The 27,020-nt window shown below is 38.9% G+C and overlaps 1 protein-coding gene across 2 annotated transcripts in view; it reads right to left on the reverse strand.

Moving 5' to 3' along the window:
* The window catches only part of DOK6 (docking protein 6), a 299,546-nt gene that overhangs the window by 42,998 nt on the left and 229,528 nt on the right, over positions 1–27,020 (reverse strand). For both annotated transcript variants that reach the window (XM_042463443.1, XM_042463442.1), the window contains 2 exons: positions 26,093–26,231; positions 10,773–10,890 (listed from right to left, as the gene is read on the reverse strand). In XM_042463443.1, coding sequence (XP_042319377.1) covers positions 10,773–10,890; positions 26,093–26,231 — 257 coding nt within the window. The remainder of the gene's footprint in view (positions 1–10,772; positions 10,891–26,092; positions 26,232–27,020) is intronic.

Here is a 27,020-nt window from a genome sequence, read left to right on the forward strand (position 1 = left end):
CCCCCCTCTCTCTCTCTCTGTGTGTGTGTGTGTGTGTGTGTGTGTGTGAGAGAGAGAGAGAGAGAGAGACCCTATATGTTTGTTTCTAAAAGTTAACAAATAATATATTTTGACCTAAATTGAATCAACTGCTGAACACCTCTGTAAGTTTCATTGATTCAGCAGTATCCTGACTGACACATCAGCCCTGGTGGTGCAGTGGTTAAATGCCTGTACTGCAGCCACTCACTCACAAACCATAGGGTTGCGGGTTCAATAGTAGCAAAAGGGCTGAAACTCAACTCAGGCTTGCATCCTTCTGAGGAGGTCGCTAAAATGAGTACCCAGATGGTTGGGGGCAATTAGCTTACACTTTGTAAATCGCTGAGGGAGTGCTTAAGTGCACTGATAAGCGGTATGGAAATGTACTTGCCATTGCTATTGCTGACACTTTCCCCTTGCCTTAAATTGAGCATTTAGGTCAATTTGACAAAATGACAATGTGTCAAAAACAAGAGCTGGATGCCCATGTTTGGAGTAAAACAGCCCACAACATTTATTAATAATACAACAGAACAACTATGACAGAGAGGGGAGAGCAGTTTGCTGATGCATTTCCCCATCCAATTGAATGAAGCAGTATATAAATGAAGCTGTTTGTTTTGATTCACACATCAGGCTATACATGTACAGATTTATGAACAGAAAACCCCAGACAGATCAGACTAAAGGTTTACCGCAGTACGTCTTGGTTTATAAGACTTAGGAGATGTGCAGTATATTGATTGGGTAGGTTTGGGGGTGATAAATAGTCAATTCATCATGGAGAGATATTTTCTGCCTTTAAGCAGACTGTCTTTTGAAGAAATCCTTAGACCCAGAAAACTGTCACCCTATTACACTTTTTGGACAAGTGCTTGAATGCTTGGTGTTTGGGAACATTAAATTGGGAACAAAAACAGTTCAGCTGGATTAATTTTAGCCTGGTTTCAGATAAGAGTATGGTACTGTTGCCTTGACAGGTGGCTTACATTGGATGAAAGACAGGGAGAGGTCTACCATGCTGATCTATCATGCTATTGATCATGATATCTTGTTAGATGGGCTTTATAAAATGGGATTGGAACTACTATATTATCGTGATTCCCTCTATAGGATCAGTTCCAAAAAATGATATGGGGGTGGTGGTGGATTTCTGCTTATCCTCATGGTTCTTAAGCATGAGGTGCCACAGGGTTTTATCCTATCCTTCATGCTCTACCTCTTCTTGTCACTGGAACTGAGGCTATACTGGTGCTGGGCTAGTGCCTAATTGTTGTAATGAACTGGACGAGGGCCCATAATCTGATGCCAATTCCTAATAAAATGGATTTGTGGTTGTCTGTTTTAAGAATTGGTGTGTGCCCTGGCTAGAACTGCACGCCTCTGAAGGAGCCAGCACATAGCTTGGGAGAGGGCCTTCTGTGCTGTTGCAACTAGTTGTGGAGTGTTCTCTCTTTGGAGGCCCAACTGGTACTGACACTGATTTTATTCCAGCAATGAATTAAAACCTGAAGTTTTGATTAAAGCCTTTGAGATTAATGTTTTAATCCAAATCTGTATATGGTTTTAAATTTGTTTAATATGCTCTTAGTAATTTTACATTATTTTTCACTACTTCAAATTTTAAATTATTTGTTTAAAGTGATTTTACTAGATGCTGTAGATGTACAATATGAATATTTTAATATTTTTATTTATTAATTTTATTTAATAATTCAGTGTCCTATACCTAACAAAAGGACCGGTGACCTCACAAAGGATAGAGATATACTGGACTGCAAAGGAAATATCTCTTTGTGTTGCAAATGGATGTTAACTTTCCTGGACTTTGAGAATCTCTCAGTAGCCACATGGTTAGAAGGTGGAGGCTTGCAGCCTACAAGAAATACTCCTCAGTACCATCTGAACTGAGAACAAAACCAGCAAAATGCAGGCCTATGACTAATATTTTCATTTTTTTTCTCCTATGTGGTTTTCAACACTTTGCCTGATAAAGATGCCAGTGGAGCTTCTAAAGCTTACAACATGTATTTTGTGCTTTTTGGTTGGCCCGATAAAGGTATTACTGTTTGGTGGAATTTTGATGTTATTGGAAGCTATTAAGATGTTTCTTGACAATATTTCTTTAGAGGGATTTTTCCTTTGTCTTCTTTTGAGGTTGAGAGAGTGTGACTTGGCCAAGATCACCTAGTAGGTTTTCATGGCCGAGCGGGGATTCACACGCTGGTCTCCAGAGTTGTAGTCCAATACTCAAACGACTACATCACATATGTATATTATGAAAATATTCCTAAAACCCACCACAACCAAACAAAATTGATGACAACATATTGAAATATTGTCCTTAAATACTGATGTCTCTGACAACTCCATGAGCAAAAAATAAGGGGTTCTCTTGTATTTCTCTCAAGCTTTTCAGCAGAACTTTTCAGGAGTGGTCATGCTGGCAATATTCTGGGGAGGTAAGAAGAGGAGCTAGGAACCTCAGTTCCCAAAAAGCAACTTTTAAAACCTCTGTGTTTTAGTGGCATAGCTCCTTAGGTTATGCAGAACCCCTGGACAATGACTCCAATACTGAGAAAAGTTTCATGAATATTATCCACTACTATGTTAACGAAGGCAGAGTAGATGGCAAGGAGACTGGAAACTTGTATGAATGGAAATACACACTTGGAATCCACATCCCTCACCTGTTCGTGGGCGGCAAAGGGAGGGATTCAAAATGGGGCACGCACCATCATTCAAGCCAATGGGGCTTAAATATCAGCGATTTCCCATTTTCGTGGGGTGTGTGTATGTCCGGAACGTGAAAATTGGGGGGGGGGGCAACTGTATTGACTTATTAAGCATAGTTTACTGTTATCTAAATATCAGTAAGAGGTGTGGTGGTTTAATGGTTAAGACACCAATTCTGATTATTGGAAGATCAGTAGGCCGGCAGTTCGAGGCCTGAGTGCTGCAGATAGAGTGAGTGCCTGTCACTACTCCCTAGCATTTCAAAAGCATGCAAATGCAAGTAGATAGATAGGTACCACCTGATTGGGAAGGTAACAACATTTGGTGCAGTCATGCTGGCCACATAACCACCACAGTCGGTTACCGTAGGTTATGACGAGACATTCATGTTAAGGGACTATCTTTACCTTTGCTATTATGCCTAAAGTTTTTTTTTCCTTTTTGTCCACAGTTTCCAAGTTCTGATCTCACCCTAAGAAGTGATAGATCGTAATTATGGCTTGTTGAAGCTGGAACTTCATAACCAGTGGTCTAAAGCTGGCTTGTTTTAAAAGTTCAGTAAAGTTAACCACATCTTTTTGAGTTTGGATGATGAAAGGCACAGGTGTAAAACCTATGCCTCAGGTTTTCAGAAATCCTCTTTGTGGTCAAAGTGGCAATGAAGGAGGGAGCCTGGAAGCCAGAAGCTCTTTTGAGCTCATTTCCATCATGATGAACCATGGTTATCCATTATGTCCAAATGCAGGCATACTGTAATCTTTTATATCATTTTAATTGTTTCCGTGCCATTGAGAGATGCAAGAATAAATTTAGCACTGTTGCTGTGAATATGAACACATAGTAGATGCCAAAATGATGAATGCCCCTGCAATTCCTTTAACATAGTTTAATTTGCAGAAAACTATAGATGCACAAAAGAAATGCCCACAGGATTAGCCCAAAACAAAACAAAACAAAACGCCTCCAAAAAGCCCTCAGTAGAAAGACTCAAACTTTTCAATGTTTTGTAACTGAATGCTTTTTAAATAAATAAATAAATAAATAAATATAAAGTCTGCAATGAGTTTTACTTTTGCTTTGTAAAATCTGAGCATTTTGCACTTTGATGACTTCATTCATGACCTCTTAACAGTGAAAATTCTAATCTTGAACAGGCTTATACATATCGATAACAAAAGTAGTATTAAGGCTTTTTGGAGACTGTTTACATCAGAATTATGCAGTGTATATAAACGTAGACTGGGTATATAAGTATGTAAACATTATACAACAACGAACAATAATATGTACAATCTACTTAAACAGGGCCAGGAAAAGACTGACTGAGTGGGTAAAGGATGTGCTCAGTGTTTCTTTACAGCAAGGAGGGCCGATAGTCCAACGGCATTTTGGAATAACCTTATCCATCTGTCAGATAGAACACTTTGTGAACACCATTGCTCTATCTACTGGAAAGTACACATGCCAATGATGTGTGTATGTCTCTCCTTTTCCATTGTGCTAAAAGCCCCTAGTGAAACAGGATAATGCTATGAACAGTCTTTTCTAAAGCATTTCATGTTTATGGCTGCTGCTGCATTGGTACAGAATGGCTTAGAGGACTGGACAGAAGGATAAGATATTTCTATGTTGTGATTGCACCAATTCCAGTCTTATTCCCTTGGTCATATGCTGTGGGACTATTCATGAGTCACTGAAATTCAGTAGGAAGGGATCCTAAAACTTGTGGGTTTTTGTCCCATTTTCTCCTGTTTCCAGAAAAGCTATTGAGAAATCATGGTGTTCATTCATACTCACAGAAGTATATTCTTTTTCTATAGAAGATATTCTTTTGCTATAGAACATACATATTAACTGGCATATTTTGTTTCCAGTAAAATCAAATTATAATCATTCATACTCTTTCCACTATACATGCATTTTGCTAGTCATTCAAGAGGGTAATGGGGAAAATGACAGTCCATTACTAAGCCTTTTAGCACTTTTTCTCCTCTTAAGTTTTAGTTAGAGAATGAAGGAGGATTTTAAAAGATAGATTAGAAGGCATTCATAGTTTTGCTCGTGTGAACCATGCAATTGTATTTTTAAAACTTTTTGATAGACTACTTTATTAAAATAATATCCCCTGAAGGCAAGCCCCACTGAAAGTCCAGTGTGCTTATATAATTTATACCCATTTTAGTGGGATTTCAGGAACAGGCTTTTCTTCTGAATTCTTTCCATAAAGGCAGTTGTTACAGGCAATAATGGTTTGTTTATCACTCATCTCTTGTATTCCAACCATCTTGGTTTTGCATTTAGGAAATTACTCACTTAAGAATATAGGGGCTACAAATGACACTTTATTTTTCTTCCTATTTTAGTTTCAACATTATAGATGGCCACAGTGCCAAAAATGTCAACAAGTCAATACCAGATTGCACAAAGAGGGAAATGGAAAGGAGCTGACAAGAAGGGAGGAGAACAGTTAACTAGCTATGGGATAATGTTAGTTCTGCTTATTACTGCAAAAATTTGTGATGATTATTGATACTGATTCATTATTACTCAAAAAGAATCTCATGGTAGAAGTTTTATAGTGAAGGTTATTTTCCAACTATGTTTTCATATCTCCTTCAATTTGAATATTGGATGAAGATAGTTATGATTTATTGTATATAAGTCTCAAAGTGAATAAGAGTGAGATTTAGTTTTCTTTGTTAGTATAAAAGAATTTACATGGGAATGCTAATTCAGATTAAGATTGACAGTCGGGTATGTCTAACATAAGGTTAAGATTCTGAAGATACTAATTAAGATGACACGAAGAGTTTGTGAAGTGTAAATTGAGATTTAGGATTATCATAGTTACAGTTAAGAAAGTTAACTTGATGTGTGTTTGGTTTCTATGTTTCATGTATTGTGTTTCATGTTTTATCGATTTGTTAATAAAAAGAAAAGAAAAAAAAAAGAATCTCATGGTGCATGACCCCAAGGGCCACCAAATCTAACCCTCTGCCATGCAGGAACATACTACATATGCTCAGACAACCTCATAACCTGTAGATTTGTATCATAAAATAGGCTGGTTAAGAGAGGCAACAATTAAAATACCATTGTGTTGTGCTTCGAAAAACCTTAAGGCTGCACATCAACATTTTCATGAACAGGGGGGAAAATCCATTATATGACTGATATAATGTATTATTAAAACGTCTGGTCTTGGCAAGTACAAGTGGTGTGTTGGATGTGCTACTGTTTTTATGTCGCCATAAAATATTTATTTGCTATTTCTGCCCCCCCCCCCCCCCCGGAGTTTAAATCTTTTAATCACTGGCTTGAACCTCATTCCTATATGAATATTTAAAAGGACATTTCTTTAACAGTGCAATCCTATGCATGCCTACTAAGAAATAAGAGTCCCTGGATTCAATAGGATTTAAGTGTGCTTTTCAATAGCTGCTAGAATTGCTAGTATTGGCCAATTTCCAAATCTAGGAATGAGAGCATCATATGTTTCTCCAGCATATTAGATTTCTTTAAAAAAAAGGAGGGGGGGAGTGGAGGAAATAAACAATTTATCTTGCCTTTTTACTTACACATTGTGTTTACTTTAGAGATCTGTTCTAAAAAAAGCATTTCAGTGCTTTACATTATCAGTTGAATTCAGGATATAAAGCCACATGTTATCACCATTGACATGTATATTTTAAATATTTTCAGAAGCTGTCCACCTGCTGAGGTTAGCTTAAGCATTTTTTTTAAAAAAGGGAAACAAACATCCTTCAGGTTTTTGTGTGGAAAGGACTAATTATACAACACCTCTCTAGCATAATTTAAAAAGCAGTTAAGTACTGCCTTGGGCAACATAAATCAGATTTCCAGTATCTTCTAAACCCACCCTCTGGTATACAAATAGATTGTAGAAATGTATCTGAATGTACACACACAGAGAGCAGTAACCTATCAGAGCAGAATGGAGAATGTGTGTAAACCATTTTTTTCACATTTAGATGAGATTATGGAGAATGCAAATGTACCAATATCTTAAACAGAGTATTTTTTTTATTGTCCTATCTATAAAGATAGTTTCCAACTGTAAAACAGTGTGGGGTGAGGCTTTTATATATATAGTATATTGCCCAGTTAATATGCACAGTGCCAAAACAGTGATTATGGATATTAAGTGGGCAAGGTACATGTTGGCATCCTAATTTGTGGCATAACGTGAAGATAATTACAAATTGACTGGATAATATATGAAATTCTCTCTATATCCCTGTGTACATGTAATGTTCTTACTTCATTCCTGATTTTTTCCTTTCTGTTTATACTCAAATACCCCATACACATTAAGACTAAGCATTACACTGGCAGCAGTGTTAATCACAACAAAGGTTTCTGCTTAAATTCAAGACTTGAAACCAGCCTGATTTCTCTCTAGAATACTTGGAGATGTTACATATAATTATAGGGTCAAATGGGCAGCCTTATGTCATATGCTTTCATAATCTAAAATGAGATGGAAGGTGGTAGAGTTTATTGGAATTAAAAGGACAGCATTTCAGCAGATTGGTCTTAAACTTGGCAGTGTTGAAGAAATAAGTCTGAGGATAGTTCATGCTGATGGTTCATATTGATCTTGAGGAATCAGCAATAAGGAATTGCTTATTTACTGGAGTTTAGTTACAGCAAATTTAGTTACCTCCAGCTATTATCTCCTGACTCCTTCTGCTCCCAGCCATTGACATTGATTGTGTTAAACATTATTATACACATTTTCCATTTGTATAACTTATTTCAAAAGTGATTTGTTGAGTTCGGTTGGGAGAAGATCTAGCATATACTTTGCCCCTATAAGAAAGTAAAGTCTTTGTCATTTTGCTTGAGAATGTCAGTTTTCATTTCATTTTAGGTTATGGTTCCCTTTAAGTTCTTTGTCTTGGAACGTTCAGTAGAAACAACTTTGGTCATTTAAGATGTACGTGTAGAACAGAAAGAGGAAAGAATGGCAATATCTATGGCTGGTTATGAGGGGGACAGGAACGTAGGGGAGGAGGTCAGTTAAAGTGGGAATTTGGAAACATGAGTTGTGCGTGTGAAAGAGAGAAAGAAATAAGAGCACATGACCAGTCACATGAATTCTACTTCAAACACAGGTTATTTATTCTGTCTTTTTTGTTATACTGATGGGAGTGAAGGATATTTTCAATCTATGGACCAAACTGACTCTGGGTAAGCATACTGGAAACTAGACTGATTACCCAGAATTTGTAAACGCATGCATCAACATGCAAGGCCAACAGTGGTGACCATAAAATTTCAAAGTCCAAGTTGAGGTAATGTCACTGTTAGGTCAACCAAGAGTTTTGGGTGGAGGTGAGCAAATTGTTTGGGTTCAGTGGCCAATTTCTTCTCCCTCCCCATGGGCTGCACCTCCTGATAGCATTCCAAAATGCCATACACTGAAGGCTGTAGCCGAGCTAAAATGGTGGTGGGATGTGATGTTACATTATCTGGGGTATTTGGGGTTAGTGAGGGTTCTGTGGTGCGGTTTTCAGGGGCTTGTTACACTTTTTTGTATGCTTCAAAATCATCTAAAATAATGTCTATTTAGGGGATTCAAAGATATATGTGGAACTGGCAAGGAGCTTAAGAATCCACAGAATTGATATCTGGAGCCCACATGTGACTTGCAGGCTGTAGTATTGCCACCCTGTTTAAGAGGAATGGATTGATGGACAGATTTGAGTTTTTAACAGGCTTTTTAAAAATTCTCAAAATGGAGAACCAAATTGTTGGGGAGGCAGTCTATGGAAATAATTTGATAGTCTGCATGCCATTCCTCTGGTACCACCTGATGATGGCTATCATTTCCTCTTCCTTTTCACTGCAATTTTTTTTACAAAAAAACCTCTGGTTTTGAAAGTATGCACAAAGATTTGTGTGCCTTTTGATTGGCACTAATAAAGGTATTGCCATCACATTGAATATGGAACATGCATAAAGAAACACACACACTTACACATAAAATGTTTGAATATTTGGTCTACCAGATTCTCTTAACTTCCAGAAATTTGCCCCAGCTTGGCTTGCCCCAAGGAGAAAATATGTTTGAATTATACAGTGTATGGCTTTTATTAGTTGGTGTGGGTATAGAGTTGGCTTGAACCCCAATTTTTCACCCACCCATTACCTGTTTACATGGTTCTACTGGCAACAGTAATGATCACACTATTCATTCTCTTGTGCATCATTTCTCCAGATCCCCTTGTTACTGCCTACCTAGAAGAGTAGGCAGAGTGTGAAAAATAATAATGATGAGCAAACACTTCACCCTTGTTGATACTTTCATGAATTGTAAAAACACCCCCAAATTTGTACACTGAGAACAAGATTTGGGGGGGGGGGGGATTCCTTCAAGTTTGTTGTGAGCCTTCAAGTTGTTTCCAACTTAAGGTGACCCTAAGGTGAACAGAGTTTTCTTTGCAAGTTTCTTCAGAGGGTTTGTCATTTCCATTCTTTGAAGCTGAGAGAGAGTGACTGGCCCAAGTGGGCTTACATGGCCAAGACGGGATATGAACCCTGGGCTTCAGAGTCATAGGCCAATGCTCAAACCACTACATCAAATTAAAAGAAAGAAATAGTTGACAAAAACAACCTTCCTATTTTCCACCATTCATCTTGTTGTGCTTTCCCCCAATCCCTATGGCTTTGATGTGGATCAGAGGAGGGGAAATGTGCAATGAGATGTACTTAAAGACCAAGCCTGCTATAAAAGAGTAAAATTCAACTCAGATACATTTTTATTTGATATTACCTCATTTCGTCTGTGCTTATGGTAGTTGTGTAGGTCTGATCCTTTTGTAGGCATCCCCCAAACTTTTAATAGAGGATGAAAAATATACAGATATTTTTCAGCCTTCTAAACCTTATCACAGATTTAGCCATTCCCAGTCCTGTGATAGCAACACCACAGGAATGCCACTGTATAGCAAATCTTATCAGACTCCAAACTTTCCACTGTTAGTACGTATATTGTGATTAGGGGACCAAAAACTTGTAAAAGCTGGAGCTGATTTGTGAGTGACAGCAGTGTGGGTGGAGACAGAACAGAAAAATTGGAAATCAGGAAGGATGTATCTGTCAGATACAAAGTAAAGGTTCTATAGCTAAAGAGAAAAAGGATGTTGCATTGTCTGAAGGAAGTTATTGGTGAAATATTCATAAAATATTCTTACTGCAAATCTTGTGAATCTTGATCAGCCAGGTAAGGATACATGTTAAATAAGTGGTGAATTGCCCAATTTATCGGCCTTCCTCAGGCTTGCACACTAACTTCAGCATTTGCTACACACAATGGAATAAAATAACACAGAGATCTGTGCAGTCCCTATTGGGGCACTGCAATGTTTCCTCAATATGGGAGAGGATGATTGAGGAAAATCCACACAGAGAAGCAGCCAGCCACTGCATGACTCTTCATTAAAGCATGTCAAGCAAACCTAGAGAAGTTAACATTTCCCCTTCTATATCCCTGGTTCTACCAGGAGAGACCAGCTAAAATGTCCTTTCTAAATGCATGCTTTTTAGTTAATATTAGGCCATCATCAGAAGTATTACTCCTTCATACAGAACACGTTCACCTTTTCTTCTATACTTGACAAGATACTACCAGTAATTGCCTATTTATTTCCCACTCAGGATTGTGCCACTTTAAACAAAATATTTTTTTCTCTAAACCACAAATGGTTTCCTCTGGAAAATACTATTCAACTCCTCCACATTAGATATCAAGATGCCATGTATTATACATGTATTCTGTTGAAAAACTGAACTGTCAAATTAACTTCTCAACCTATGCAAGATTTCTGGTAATAAACTTCACTGTTAAGACCATGAAGTTAAAAAGTGGGTGGGGAGACTGCATATCTTCTGATCCCTGCTGTGTCTGATGACAAGACTTGGTAATTGAAATGGAGAGAAAACTGCTCAACTTGAGGGAAACTAATGGACATGCCACTCAAGCATCTTACCTTGTAAACTGTAGATTTCTCCTGCACTGTTCTGCCGAGTGATGTGATGCCAGTATGCACTGCGAGGAAGTGAAATTGACTTGGGTAATGTCATTGGTTCAGTCAAACTGGTCTGAAGCTGCAAAAATAAAGAAAACATGCTGAATCATGTTCCTCTGTCCATTTGCCCTACAAGCTTCAAGCTATCATTATCACTAGCAATGTCTTTAACTGGCATATTTTATTCTTAATTAACTAAACTGTACGCAGCAGAAATGATCAGAGATGAAACTCAGGAAGACAAATCACTGATTTTTTGAAGCTATATCTTTTTTCATTATAGTATCTACATTTGTCATAAGCATGTATTGCACTGTTATTACTATTATGTCTAGGGGACAACCTTGCAATGAATGTAAATAAAAGTAATAGAAAATTATTTTACCAATCCATGCATTTACACAACATCATGAGTGTAGCATGACTTTTTCTGATGGTTAGTTTCAAACTTGTGCAAGACTAGCTAGTAGTTCTTGATGATGTCAAGTCTCTTTTATTAAAGGCACTGAGCAGCAGAAGCTGCAGTACTACAAATGATGAAGAATGCTCACAGGATCAGTTTCAGATGTATATTGTGCAAAGATGTCAGAAAAGTGAATAAAACTGAAAGGTATCTTTAAAGTAAATGTGTGTACATGTGTAAGTGTAAAATTTCTATCATTTTACCATCCCCTTTAGCCTCTTAAATCACAGCTGTGTGTTTGACACAGTGGCTTGCATTTAACATTTCAGATGAAAATCAGGAAACATGTGTCCAAGCCACGTTAAAGTGTAGTCAGGATGGCAAAGGTTATCAGTGTGGAAGAACACATAAACTAGGACAAGGTATAGCAGTTTGCATTTGGCTGAGCCTACTGGGAAGGAAAAGATTCTACCCACTCTTCTCCTACTGAGTTTCCTGAATGCAAGCTACTTTTGCGCTTTGAACTCAGTTTTCAGCAATTTAAGTAAGTTGAGAACAAAACAGGCAAAGCAGAAGGAAGAGTGAGAAACCGAGACATTTAAAAAGCAGCTGAAAAAGTGAGGTGATAGAGGATTAATCATCCCTGCCTAATCAGAACAGTTGTAGAGTACTGAACACAGTAAGATATGCTTCCCCCGATCCTTTCTATTATTACATTTTTCAACTAGATTCAAGTCCATTTTGTGAACAGAAGGGCACCCTTTGTTTGTCCACATCCATGACTTGAAATATGTCTCAGGTGAATACAGCTGGGGTTCTTAAAGAACTGCAAACAAACTTTCCAGTGAAATTCTCGGCAGGAACATTCTTGACAACTTCTTTATGCCAAGAAAATAAAATCTTTTTCTCTTTCCCCTCTGCCCTCTCAACCAAGCTGAGGCGGATGTGGGAGCAAGGATGAGCAGAGCTGGGAATCTGCTACTCTAAGAAGCAGTGTTCTGTGCAGAGTTCATGGGTTTGCAAGCAGCAATCTCATTAGGAGGTAATGATTCAGAAAAACAGCATTAATTCTCATGTGGCCCCTCTACTGCGGCTGCTGTGCAATGATTAAAGGACAACAGGGACATGGCAAAAAGGGACATACTGAACAGTACACTCCGTGCATCAAAACAAGGCCTCTGCAAGTCCTCAGAAAGTACTAGATTATGAAGCTGTAGCTGTTCCATGGAACTGCTGCCACTTTAGATATATTTTAGCTAATTTGGATTAGGGATGAAAAGATCATTTATCTGATTATACAAGCAAGTGCTGTAAACAAGATTTATTGCAGAACGCCTCACATTTGAACACATTTATGTCTTCGACAGATATCATTTACAACTATGTCCGATAATTGTTTTAGAAAATACTGATCATCCAGTGAGGAAACAATCTGTTTTTAACATTGTCTTCACACTCACATGTCTCCATTCCATTGGTAACTGATGGAAATGTTAATGTATGGCAAATAAAAATGGCCGCCCGGCTGGACGGGCAGGTCACTTTGCCGCTAGTAAGCGGCAACAAACTACAAGCCCCAGAGTCCTCTGGGGCTTGCCCCGCCCCCTTATTGGTGCATGGGGCAGAAGTGGAGTCACTTCCGCTGCGCGACGCCCTAGGGGCCGGGTTCTATGGTCCGGGAGTTCCGATCCTCCAGGGCAGCTCATTGGTTAGCTGCCCTGGAGGAGGAGTCTCCCGGATCTGGGGGCAGAGCCGGGGCCTATTTAAGGCCGCGCAGCCGGCTCCGGCCCTCAGTCGGCGCTTGGCTCCGAGCGGGACGGAGCCAAATAGGAAGGGAGGAGGCATCGGAGTGCCTCTCCCACCCACCCACCCACCCACCGCTTGGTTTGTGGGCTCTTTGTCACAACTTGGATTCGGCAGCATAGGCCAACATCTGCATGGTGTGGTACCAGGGCTACGGAGCTCTGGTTTGGGAGTCAGTTGGGACCCGGGGGCGAATAGGGCAGGCATATGGCCACTGCAGGGGCCATAACGCGAGAGCACCTCCTGGTGACTAGGGGCTTAGCGAATATGTGAACGCATGGCAGATTTGTGGTCAAGTGGTGTTCCTTAGCCCCTAGGTCATCCCAATGCCTGGCGGTTACCAGGCTTTTGCTAATCAGACAAACATGGGGTTGTTTGATTTCGCAGATCCTGACCTCATGCTTAGTGCCAACCCTACCAATTGTTTTGCTATTAATAAAGTTGTGGCCTTTCCTCCAGCTTGGTCTCCTGTGGTTATTTGGCAGCAGCATCTGAGGCAAACTGGATAAACCAGTGAAGACAAATAACTTCCTCTGCCTCACACTTATCAGATGTTTCATTGCAAAATATTAGTGATACTATGATTATTTAAGTAACATTAAGCCAAATACTTTATTTAAAAAGTACTGTTGTTTTAACACCCATCATTTGTGCAAAGCAGTGTTAGAAAAATAAATGATTAACATACCTGTTTCGGAAAAAGAAAGGAAAAAATAAATTGGTTTGAAAGATATGGAACTGAATAATTCTGAGCCACATACTAGTTTATTTATGAAAAAAATTAGGTTGCAGTCCTATTCACATAGGAGTGAATGCTGATGAACTCAATGGGGTCTACTCTTGAGAAGACATGTACTGTATAAGATTGTGCTGTAATATGCCTGATAAAAAGAATTCTGTTTTGTTTAATAAAATAGGGCTTTTCTTTTTGTAAAATATCTGAAGAACATGACACATTGACCCTGTCATGTCTAATATTTCAGCAACTGCAGAACTTTGGAGCTAGTTTCTCTACTTTGATTTTTAGATTTTCTCAAAAAGGGACAAGAATGGGGATTTTGAATTTGCAAAATAAAACAACCCACAAGACATATTCCAATCATATATTGATCAGAAAGCAGAAACAGTTCTTGGCTGCAAATTCCTAGGTCCATTATCTGTGGGCTTCATAGCCTTCTTTAGAAGTGGACAACAACAGCCTTAGAAGGAGATGCATTTTCTCCCACCCCCAGGAAACACTCTTTTACATATCTGTGAAAAATGATATTTTTGGCCACAAATGCCTGGGGGTGGGACAAGGGAACTTCCACCATGTTTTTGTGCTTTTCTGGGCCATTTTAAACCCAGGAGAGATGGTTCCTAGTAACAAGAATGCAAAAGATTTCCTGCTCATTTCCTATTTCAAGAAAAGGCCTCCCTTGGACCTAAACATGTGCAGGGCAGGCCACGAATGTGGTGAAAATGCTCCCATATTCCTTGAAGGGCATTTTGGAAAAAAAATTGCAAATGTTTTGAATTTTTTTTTTTTGATCCCTGGGGTGCCCGGAGGCCTCAAAACTTGGTGGAATATCATTGCCACACCTCAGAGAGAGCTTTTTGGGGCACAAAAATAAGCACGGGGAGTGCATGTAGCCCATGGGCCACACTTTGCCCACCCTGTCATACATGAACATGGCATAGGACAGGGGTGATGCAACTCCTGGAATGCAGTTCCTATGGGTCTCACACAACTCCTACAGATTCATTTTATGTCTCTTCATGCTTCTCAAAGCCCCCATGCATATCCAGAAAATTCAGCTGAAAAAGTGGAACTCCTCCCTACAACAGCCACAAATATGTCTTGATTTGATTCTGGTCCATGAATCAAGATGTAGTTAAATCATATAGACTCAATGGGGTTCTCGCATTTTCTGCTAACAATAGGATTCAGGCCAGCAGTCCATACAGTCCAATAGTCATCTATTGATTCTCCCTTCATCCTTCACATTAACTCATGTTAAAAGATATAGTATCACTAATTTCTAACAAAGACTGGCTGCTGACAGTGTGATGTAGTGGTTTGAGGATTGGACTACAACTCTGGGAATCAGGGTTCAAATTATTGCTTGGCCATGGCAACTCATTGGGTGATGTCAGACATTTATTTTATTTATGGTATTTATACCCTGCCCTTCAGCCCTAAAGGCTATCAGAGCAGCTTACAATTATCATTTATAATTAGTTCCCTGCCCTCAGGCTTACAATCTAAAAAGACACGACACAAAAGGAGAAGGGAATAGTGGTGGGAAAGGGGATGAGGTCCAGTCATTCCTCTCTCCCTCTGAGGCCTGGACCATGGCAGATGGACTGGAGACAAGTCATCCTCTCTCAGTCTCAGACCCCTTCTGAACAAATCTCGCCAAGAAGACCCCATGATAGGTTTGCCTTAGGGTAGCCATAAGTAAGAAATGACTTGAAGGCACACAATAACAATGACCTATCCTCCATGAATCTGTCTAATCTTCATTGACAACATTCAATTAAAAATTATTACTACATCAAGTAGTACCAAGTTACATATATTCATTGGGTTGAATCCAGATTTAGACATGATTAACTGAAACCCCATCAATTTCAATGGATCTGCTGTTATGACTAAGTTCTGATCAAATACATTTTGAACTGGGTGAAAACTTACCTTTATTTTATCTATTAATGTACTGAAGACTTGGAGTTCTCATATTAATTCAGAGCAAATAATGTCCTATCCACTTCCCCCATGCCAGGTGTAATCAAATGAGGCTCTAATATATACCCCATTTTTTTGGTTCCTCACAAAACTAATCATCCCCAAACATGTAAGTCTTTATTATTTTGCCTGCTCTCCCCCCACACACATTTGAGCTCTCTATTATGATATTTTCCTTTCTGAGATGGGTCCCTCTCAAAATCATGTAAAGTTCCCATTCCTTCAATTTGACTAAAATTTAAAGGTAAATATTTGTTATGTCTCTTTTATTTATTTCTTAATTTGTTAAAATTCATTTTCAGGTAGCAAAAGAAATGTAAGGAGCTGAACATGATAAATCCTTTCTATCACCAAAATGTGAATGCAGAGTTGACTAATCACAGGGTTTTATAGATAATTTTCTGTCCTGCAATGTATTGTTATATACCCAGCTCACTTATACATCTTTATTAGAGTCCATACAGAGAGGTCTGTAAAGTACAAAAGTACTTAGGTTGTTGCTCATGGATGCCCACTGGGTTTCACTTCAAATAAGAAAAAGTATCTCAACCTCTGGTGCTGCTTTTGAAGTTTTAAGAGCTTGTTTTTGTTTCAAAGAAGAAGAAGAAGAAGAAGAAGAAGAAGGGAGAAAAAAAGAGGACCATTTGGTTTCAAACATTAACTAAATGTTATATGAGATCAAAAGACATTTTTCTAAGGAAGACAAACAAAACCATCTAGGAGACTTCTTTCAAAAGAAGCTGCAGAGCACTTTATATCTTGAGAGATACAGAATTCTATCTTCAAACCAAATCTCTTCAGAATCAACTCCCTTCTCCATTGGCATTTGCACTATGCTCCTTTACAGAAAAAAGGATTTTGGTCTAAGCATAAAAGTGTAACCACAAGGCACTGGACAATAAGTGCTAAATGCTGACACTTCAATTGCCAGTGTTTGTCCTGATTTAACTATGTTGTCAGGGACATTGTTGTAATGCTGTTGACAAGGCAATGAATAGCTATAGCCCTGGTATAAGTTTGGCTGAACTCTATTTTCATCTACGTTGAAATAAATACATATTAACACATTAGTCTCTTGTTAGTCTTTCTGTCAGTCTCTTCCCTAGGATTTCCTCCTTTTGTTTGGCACCTCATTCCCCACATCTATAAAGTTCTTAGTCCGGGGGCTTATCTTTTGCTTATGTTGGTGTATATAAAGGATATTGATGGCTTAATGTTTATCGCTTCAACAAAGGGATGTGATGAGAAATTGGTAGGGTTCACATTCAATGTAAAGTTTAACCAAGTATCTGAACTCACACACAAACCAAAACACACGTATACGTCAATATCTACATTTGCTTGAAGTTTGCACCCACTATGAATGTGATTAAAATATATTACAGAAATGTTTGTAACAATAATTACATACCAGTTTTTTCTCCCGTTTCCTTATGAGAATAGCTTGCCAAAATGGCTAAAGAAATGCATATTTTTTTGAGAAATGAGCCAAAACCTGTATAAATGTTTATGTAGACTGAAATAAGTAAAAGGTGGCAAAAGGGGGGGAAAAAAAGAGAAAAAAAAAAAAGCGGGGGGGGGGGGGGGAGAGAGAAAATGAGAGAAGCAGAGCTTGAGAGAATAATCTATCCCCCAATTTAACATGAAATAATGTCCTGTACTGCATCATTACACATTTGAATATCTGAAAATATCATCAAATTATTTCATGGACCAGAAAAGGTACTATTGAGGCCATCCTTAGGATAATTCACTTCTAAATAGACAAATTCCTCATACTGCAATGTACTACAGTATATTAATTTTTATTGTATGCTTAGCCTTATAGGGGAATATATATCGACCTTCAAGAGCCTGAGATTGCCCAGTGAGTGTTTTTTTAAACTTCCTCTCAACAAGAACATGGCATATCAGAAACCTGTTCTCAAAGTCCCTCTGCTTCTAAGAATGAAATATTATGTGGCATGACGGGTTATTTTTAAAACAGTATCATCTTTAGATGGGCATAGCTACCTCTACAAGAGTTTTGCATCCCATCCTCTCTTGTAATGACTTAATCCCTAAGAAGTATTCTCACAGTGTGACAAACTGAAATCAAAACAGAATGGGATACAAAGAACCAGCCTAGTCAAAACTCTGTGTGAATATTCAGCCAGCACTATTTGATACGGAACACAGACACTGAGAGTGCCACAAATCTTGCAATTCATTCTCTTATCTCCTACAAGATGTTTACATGATGAAATGGGGGTATGTTACTGTGACTTCTCTCGGAATCAATAAACTGTTACATAATAATATTTGTAAGTGTATATATCACTATGTAAGGAATAGGAATGTGGTATGGGGCTTCTGTTTTCAAAGCTACTGCAGTGGACCCTTATTATACGCTGAGATTTGGTTCCAAGATCCCCCGTGGATAACAAAATCTATGGATGCTCAAGTCTCATTAAATATAATGACATAGCAAAATGGTGTCCCTTAAAAAAATGAAAAATCATGGTTTGATATTTGAAATTTATACGTTTTTTTGAACATTTTCAAACCGTGTATGCTTGAATCCATGTATAAAAAATCCGTGTGTAAGAAGGGCTGACTGTAATGTATATAGCAGAATACATAGTTCTGGCATCAGCTGCTTTCGGGTCTTTCATTTTCAAAGACACCTCAGGCCAAAGGTGTAAGCAAATACACTATCAGATGTAAAAGGCTCTTTTTAAAGACTGGTCTGCTACATCTTCCAAGGAATTTGTGCATTTATGTATTGCCCCCTCAGACATATGAGTAGAGAAAAACTTGGATCTGGCCTTGGGACTCTTACAGAAGAAGAATAACTTTCTGGCACCATATCACTATCAACATTGTATGTATCTGCTAGCATACACCCAAGATTTCACCCAAAATTCAAGTGAGTGATTTATTAGTTTGAAGATAAAACATGACATGTTTTGCAAGAGGTGAAGGACATGATTTTTCCTGTATTGGAGACATATTTATTTGACAAAACTATGGAATATTTGTAACATGCAAAGATGTACTTCTGACAGCACTATTTGAAGAGAGATGTCATTGTGAAAAAAAGCCCCAAATGCTATATACATAGGAAAACTTGTCTAACCAGACCTGAGTTGTGTCTGGTCACATTTCTTAGTTGTCTCTGTTCTTTCTCTAATGCCTTTCATCTCAAGTAATGATCCTCTATCTCTTAATACATTAAATTTTAAAACCACCCATGCATTTCCCTACAAAGGTGGATACACCACAAAAATCCTAAATTGTAGGATTCTCATACAAAATATTCTAACTCTCCACAAATGCACACACATAGATGCAAAACCAAAACAAGACAACAAAATAACAGCACTAGGATATTTTGCAGTGCTGCACTAACATGGAGAAAACAGTCTCTCAGCCACAGCCTTTTCTTCTGTAATATAAATATGATAATGCCAGATTTTTCCTACATTAAATTGCTGAATAATTTAAAAAGTGTGTGTGTATATACTTGTGTGTGTTGGGGGTGCACAAATAATTTTAAATATGTTCTGAAAGATCACAAATTCCTTTCTTTGCTATTATAATCTAGAGGGGTATAGAAAAATATGGTTCTAATCAATCACACACTACTTTTAAACTTCATTTAATTTCACAGAATCACAGAGTTGGAAGGGACCTCAAGGGCCATCAAGTTCAACCCCCTGTCATGCTGGAATTTAATTATATAATTTAATTTCCATCCTACCTTTCTGAGACTAAACTTCAAGACTTCTGCAATTTCTCTCTGTCTCTTTCTGTCTCTTCCACACCGCACTTTAGATAGTAGTGACTTCCTACCTAGGAAGATGGCTTCAAGATGAATCAGGAAGCTATTTTCTCCAAAGAGGTATATGCAAATCATTCACATCATGTGGCAAGCGCACCCTCCCCACCTTGCTGCTGTGACACCACTTTACATGCAGCAGCAACAAGGTGGGGGAATCCCTTTTCAGCTCTGCCTTTGCAAGCCCCACCTTCAGAAGCTCCAACTCCTACACTGGGTGACACCCTGAGTGAACATACCACTGGTGTAAGGTGTGCATTTTAGTAGCAATATAAAATTAGTACTGCAAGAACTGCACTGGCTTCCACTTTGCTCCTGAGCTCAATTCACAGTGTTGACCCACTAAGCTCTAAATCAGTGATGGCGAACCTATGGCACGCGTGCCAGAGGTGGCACTCCGAGCCCTCTCTGTGGGCACATGTGCCATCGCCCCAGCACAGAGTTTGCCAGAGTTTGTTACTAGAAAGCCAGAGGGACATAGCGCTTTGCAATAAATAAGTGGGTTTTGGGTTGCAGATTGGGCACTCGGCCTCTAAAAGGTTCACCATCACTGCTCTAAATGCTTTGGTCCAAGATATCTGAAAGACTGGCTCCTCTCATATGATTCTGCCAGAAATTTGAGATTTTCAGGGGAAGTCCTGTTGTATGTCCCAACATCTTGTGAAATTAGGTTGTTGGGTACATGTAACAGTAATTTCTCTGTAGCAGCACCTCATCTGTGGAACTCCCTACCCAAGGAATTTAGGCTGGGCCCATCTCTTTTAGGTTTCCAGCAGACAGCCAGAACAATACCATTCTGCACAGCTTTCAGTGTTTGAGATTGTTGTTTTAGCTCTTGCACACTGGAATCTTCATACTGTTTTAACTGGGTTTTTTTTTGGTTCATCGCCTTTGTGGGCAGGGAGGTGATACAGAAATATTTAAATAAATAATATACAGATGGATAGAACTGTAACAAGCAAATAAACCTCAATATGGTCTTGATGCAAACTATGGTTTGCATATAAGAATCCAGCTTCTAGAACATATACTTTCTTTACTTCCCTCTCTGTGATGGTCCAAATCTGCTGTGAGAATGTTTTCAAATAGAAGCAATTTCATTACAGACCGCTCAATTTGAGGCAAGAATTAAAAGTAGCATGACATAAGGATTCTCTCTGCCCCATTTCCCATAATCATTTCCTTGCCTCAAGATAATCTAGTCAATAGTAGAAGGTCCATACCATCCTTTTGCTGTTCTGGAAGTGGTTGGTGGGAATCTCTGTCTCTCTTTTTATGCTTGTCTCTTTTTTCTCATATCTGCATGACACGGTGTTTATCCCAGCATTACCGGTCCATATCAGTAGTCAGGATGTTCTACATTATCCAGCATTTCTACCACTTGTCCACAACCCATAGATGCATAACAGACACTAGATTGGGGGCAGGAGGAAGGAATGCAAACATTTTCTTCTCTATAGTCTATCAGTGATGCTGCAATCAGAGCAACAATGAGAAGAGTCTGAATGCAGGGAAGGAGGGGAGCAAACCCAGAGATGGATGAGAGGCAGGATGACCAGATGTCATAACTATAAAGGACAAGGCACTGCAACATGTAGGACATACAAGAAAAGTGTGGTATATGACAAATCAAAAGCTAAAAACACTAATATCAGTATAAATTCATGCTTCTCAGTCATGCTCAAAATGGAGGGCATTTTGAAATTCCTCCTAGACAGAAGGTTGAAATGTAGGACACATCCTGGAAAAGAAGGATATTGGGTCACCCTGGGTGAGGGATTTGGGAAAAGAAGCAGACTAGAGCAGTGCTTCTCAAACTTATACCCATCAATTGAGTGATTTTTACCCAGTCACTCAATGGGTGCTACAAGACCCCTCCTCCAATCCCACTGCTGCCACATCCTCACCCATTCCCAGACAATCCTGCCATCTTCCTCCCTGCACAGCACTCTCCTTACTCAAACATAGACCAGTACTGGAAAATCAAGGGTGGGCAGGCAGGCTATTTTCTCTTTCCACCACCTGGCTGGTATGGTGAGAGATAAAGAAGTGAGTGCTGGGTTCCAGTTGGCATCTCTGGATGCTTCTGTGGGCAGAAGAGAGGAAAGAAGAAGGAGGGACAGGGTCTGCCCTCCCTTGCTTCCTTCTCTCTCTCCTTTGCCCCCTTCTTCTTTGGTGGTGACCACCCCTTTTGTCTCATGGACCCGCATCCTAGCAGTGACAACAATGCAGTAGCACCACAACAGGAGCTGAAGCAGAAATCAAAATGGGATGTGGGGGTGGGGAAAGACAAAGCTCCAAGGTTCCTTTTTTCCCTATTTGATTCCACCCCCTCTTATGCAAAAAAAGATTAGGCCCTAATGCCATTGATTGCAGTTTCTTGTGAACACCCCCTTGAGAAATTATCATGGCCCTCAAGGGTTATATCCCACAGTTTGAGTACCACTGGACTAGAAGTTTTCCTAAAATTACACACCACGCTTTTCAAGATCTATTTGTCCCCTGCCAAAATAGGAGGATTTTTTGTTACTTTTAAGAAGAAGCAGGGAATTTCCCTCTTCCGTTACTTTACACACAAGGTGGCAGGGAGATGCTGATTTGTTTTGTTGTTTATATAGTTGACAAGGCCTTCTGATTGCTTGACAATAACATCATCACTATCAGAGAGATTTTTCTAGCCTGGTACTGGCTAGTGCCACTTTTAGCAAAAAGACAGGGTTGAAAGCTCCAGTCCAGTTCTAAACCAGACACTGTTCAACTACTAGTAACATCAGTGAAAACGGACAAGGTCCAAAGTAAGCTTAGATGAGGAATAACTGATCTATTTTTCATATTAGGAAGGAAATTCTTTTTTCTTTCTTTCTTTTTTTAAAAGAACCTAATTCCAAGTCTGTCTGGGGAAAATTTGCCTATCACTTACTCAAATTCTGATTTAGATGCGGAACTATTATTAGCTTTAGTGCAGAAACCTAATAAATGATGATTAAGGAAAAAAATACAAGTGAGCAAGGGGAGGTAGCATGTACCAGTCTAGCTATCAGTCTAGCCCCCAACTTAAGTATTCTGCCTATCTCTGGTCCCAGAATCAACACACAGTGGGCCCAATTCAATGAAGTTTGTTATTCCAGTGTTCTGAGTGTACAGTTCAAGGCATCGAATAATGGATATGCCATACTACTGTCACATATCCTACATTATGAAATATTTAACTTCCTTTCTGCCCACAGATGACAAGGTTAGACTAGTATATGCAATTTTGAAAAGAACATTGCTCAGTTTTAATTCAGTGATTCTTACGGCAGTGCTGCTGTTTTCAGCCTTAACTAACCAATAAAAATATGCACTTGTTGCCATGGAGAACACTGCTTCATGCACGTTGTTCCTTCTCACATTTTATGAAATATACCATATGGAGAAATTTACAGAAATTATCTGATAACAGTTTTTACAAGAGGAAAAAAAAAAGCCTTCAGGCTTCTTTCTAAACATATCGTTGCTACAGTTTCTAACATTAATCTTCAAAACAGGAATAAAGCCAGTTACTTAGTAGATGGCAATGACTAAAAAAGCGGTGGTGGAGTTAAGAGCTCCTGCTGTCTTGTCAACGTGATCCCTCTAAATTATGAAGTGACCAATGAGACTCCCTACTTAGTCCCACTAGAGTCTTGCCTTTTAATCACTTCCATGGAAGTGGATTCTGACAAGGAGAACACTTGCTGGAACAAACACCTTTCATTACAGGTCACTCATTAACGTAACAGAGGAGACAGAAACAGAGGTTACAGCATGGCATGACAGTGACAAATGTGACAATGTTCAATCTTAATATCACCTATTATGTACTTCCAGCAAGTCTCTCTCACTAGAACCTATATTAACAGCACAATTCTATATATAATTATTTAGAAATAAAGAGTATAGCCTTAGTAGTCTGGAATATCAGCATGCACACCAGCATGTAGCACATTTGAAATGAATTGAGGGAAGAAGCTGTAGCTTGCCTAGACACATCACATTCATATGGTTAGGTTACATCTTTCTTCCTGCCTTGGTCCCTCAGTGACCATAGTTAAAACTGAACTTGTCACCTGATTACAATAGCCACAGGTTTGGCGTTTCTATGGCTATTTATACAGTATGATTGTAGAGGCCCTTCCTGGGCACCAGTTCACTCCAAGTACCTGAGGAAGTAGACTATCAGCCGGTACAGACCTGCACTAAAAGTCACCTTGTGAGCAGCATGGGGGCCTGGCGTACGCATGATGCACACCCCGATGCTGCCCAGAAGACACCCGCCTGCCCACATGTGGGTCAGCTTGATGGTGCTCTGGTAGCATGGTGTTTAGACGCTGCATGCCTCCTGAGTGCTGAAAAAACACTAGATTGGGGCCACATCATGTGGTTGCCATGACCCCAATCAGGTGCTTAAAGGGACAGTGTCAAGCCTCCCTTTAGGGCCATCTGTACTGGCCCTAAATCTATGAAAGCTGCTCAGTTAGCATCAAAGGTACTACAAGATCCTTTTGCCTACTTAGAAGTAAATAATGAAAGTTCTGTGCCTCTTTGTACCTCTGCCCACCTGACCATAATCCTACCATATGTTTCAGTTCTAACAATCAAAGCTAGAAGATATGGTGTAATAATAATAATAGGAAGAAGAAAAAGGGGAAGCAGCTTTGAGCATGTATAGTCTCTCCAACCAACTCCAAATCTTCAGAGAACAAGGGGAATGGCTTTCAGCCAGGTATAAATTGCAGCTCTTTCAATTTACAATGATGCACTTAAAACATAATCTTCTTAAATTCTTTCCTTTTCCTAGTGGTTCATGTAATTTTCATTACCTCAAAAGTAAGCATTATGTCAGCACCAGAGAAACATATGGCAAGTCTGTGTCATCCAATTTTGCACCATAACAAACAATACATTTTAGCATTGCCTGTATGGCCTGTGAAGGCTGTCAGCTTTCATTTATAATAAATAAAGCTGTAGTTCTCTTCATGAGTTGGTAAACCTGAATCCAAGACAGCAGAAAATCAGACAAGCACAGAAATCAAATAATAAATTGCTTCCCCCTCCTGGTGTTCTATGTATGTTGGCTGTGATATCATCTTTATTAGTGTTGTTGTACATATTTGTGGTTATACATATAACATCTAAAGCCATGCCATCAAATAACAAATTATAACTAAATGTGTACAGAATGTGTCTAGAATGTGTCTAGATGATGAACCAACATAATAATAATAATAATAATAATAATAATTATTATTATTATTATTATTATTATTATTTATATCCCGCCTCTCTACAAAATTCAATTGAGGCGGCTTACAAGATTAATAAAATGATACGTGGAAAGGTAAAATACATACCAGTTCTAAAAACATGTCCAGGTATAAATCCTCATACCAAGGACAAGGAGTAGTGCCAATATGTTTAAATTCCATTGTCTTCTTAGCTTTTTTTCTGTTTCTCAAATATGCTAGGGATTTTTTTAATGGTTTATGAATATATGGATACAATATATTTATGACAGTGAGTTTCTATACTTTTAGAAAACATTTAATCATAGTTTATCTTAGGCTTTTTACGGAAAAAAATATAGTTGGCTGACTAGAGCTGTCCCAAGCATCAGAGGAGGAGGTGGATGGAGCTTGGCTTATTGGCAAATTTTCCACATCCCCTAACCTCCTTGAATGTGTAGGGCTGACTGTATTGTGATTTAATTATGACTATGAACTGGAATAGTTATTAATATTAACAGTATACAGTGTGCATGTTATCTCACAGCTAAGGCTGATGATGCATCATCATTGGGCATAATTCCAAATGAGTATCTAGAGCAAGAATAGGACACCTCTTTCATCTCAAAAGCCAAATTCGATTTTAGGGAAATTATTGGAGGTAGCATTGTAAAGATGAACAGGGCCAAAGGTAGAAGACTGGGACCAAAATATCAGCCTATTTTAGTTCAATCTCTTATGACAAATAAGTAAGCCTTAGTAAAGACATTTCAATATTTTGGAATGGTGAAAACCCACATACAACTAGGAAGCCATCAGAGATGCACACACACACACACACACACACACACACACACAAAAGCTTCTGGTCATCTTAAGCAGCTGGAGGACTGACCTGGAACCACAGGAGGTTTGATTTGGCCCCTAAAGTTATTTAGCTCCATACTGTAGGATTGCAACTGTAAAAGAAGTTTTCCAAGATGTTTGGGCACAGGATGGTGGCTTAAGATAATGTAAATGAACCCACTAGAGTGAAAATGCTCTCATAGTCCTATCAGTGCTCTTCATATCACTTCAAGCATAAAATATTCAGTCTGGGGAAATCTCTTATATATGTTGTTATTTTTCTTGAGTAGTTCCCATATTTTGTTGATTCTTATATTATCTTGTTAACATACACATGATATTAAGTTTCTAAAATAAATCTACTGTACATTTTTACTAATCTCAGTTATTTCATTCATGATGCAGATGTCTTTTAGAATAGTGGAGAAAGATACCTACCCGTGCTTTTTGTTCCATCTCCATCATCAATCTTTCATGTTGTTCAGCTATAGCCAATGTTGCAGAATGGACCTTCTGATAGATCATCTCTCCTTCCCTTGTTTGAAAGGTGAACAGACCTTCTCCTGTGTCGCACATTCTAGAATAAGATTTTTTTTTTAAAGAAAAAGAAAAAATGGATTTAATTTTATGAAGACTCTTGAACTTTACCCTTATTCCATATCCACCTATAGGTTGAGTCTCTCTAATTTGAAATGCTTGGGACCAGAAGTGTTTTGGATTTCAGGATGGTTTTTTTTTTTGGTGGTGGTGGGGGGAGATATTTGCATATACATAGAGTGATATCTTGGAGAGGGGACCCAAGTGTAAAAATGAAATTCATTTATGTTTTTCATGTTTTGCACAGCTTGAAGGTAATTTTTTACATAATATTTTAAAATAACTTTGTACATGAAACAAAGTTTATGTATACTGAACCATCAAAAAGCAAAGGTTTCTATCTAAGGCCCGAAACAGAAGGGCCAAAAGAAGCAGGATCTGGCCAGTTTGGGGCATGGTGTTCAGATGACACACACCCAAATTGGCTGGAAGCCGTTCCAAAGCCATATCAATGCGGTGGGAGCCAGACATTTCAGGAGCAGATTAAATCTGCTCCTGCTGGTGGTTCTTTTGGGTCCACGGCAGTGGCCTGCTTTGTGAGAGGGCTGTCTGGCTGCCACGGTCCTGGCACGATTGGCCGTCCGGACCATCTTCTTCAGCCCTCAGTCACCATACAAACAATTTTGGATTTTGGAGCATTTGAGATTTTGAAATTCCAGATAAGGGAGACTCAATCTGTTTTAGACATTTAAATTGGTAGGGACAAAGCCCCACATGTAGGAATCCATCTATGTAGGTTTTCCTAGTGCTGGGACCATAACTATGTTGG

This window comes from Sceloporus undulatus, chromosome 4 (assembly GCF_019175285.1).
Source record: "Sceloporus undulatus isolate JIND9_A2432 ecotype Alabama chromosome 4, SceUnd_v1.1, whole genome shotgun sequence".
Classification (NCBI taxonomy): Eukaryota; Metazoa; Chordata; class Lepidosauria; order Squamata; family Phrynosomatidae; genus Sceloporus; species Sceloporus undulatus.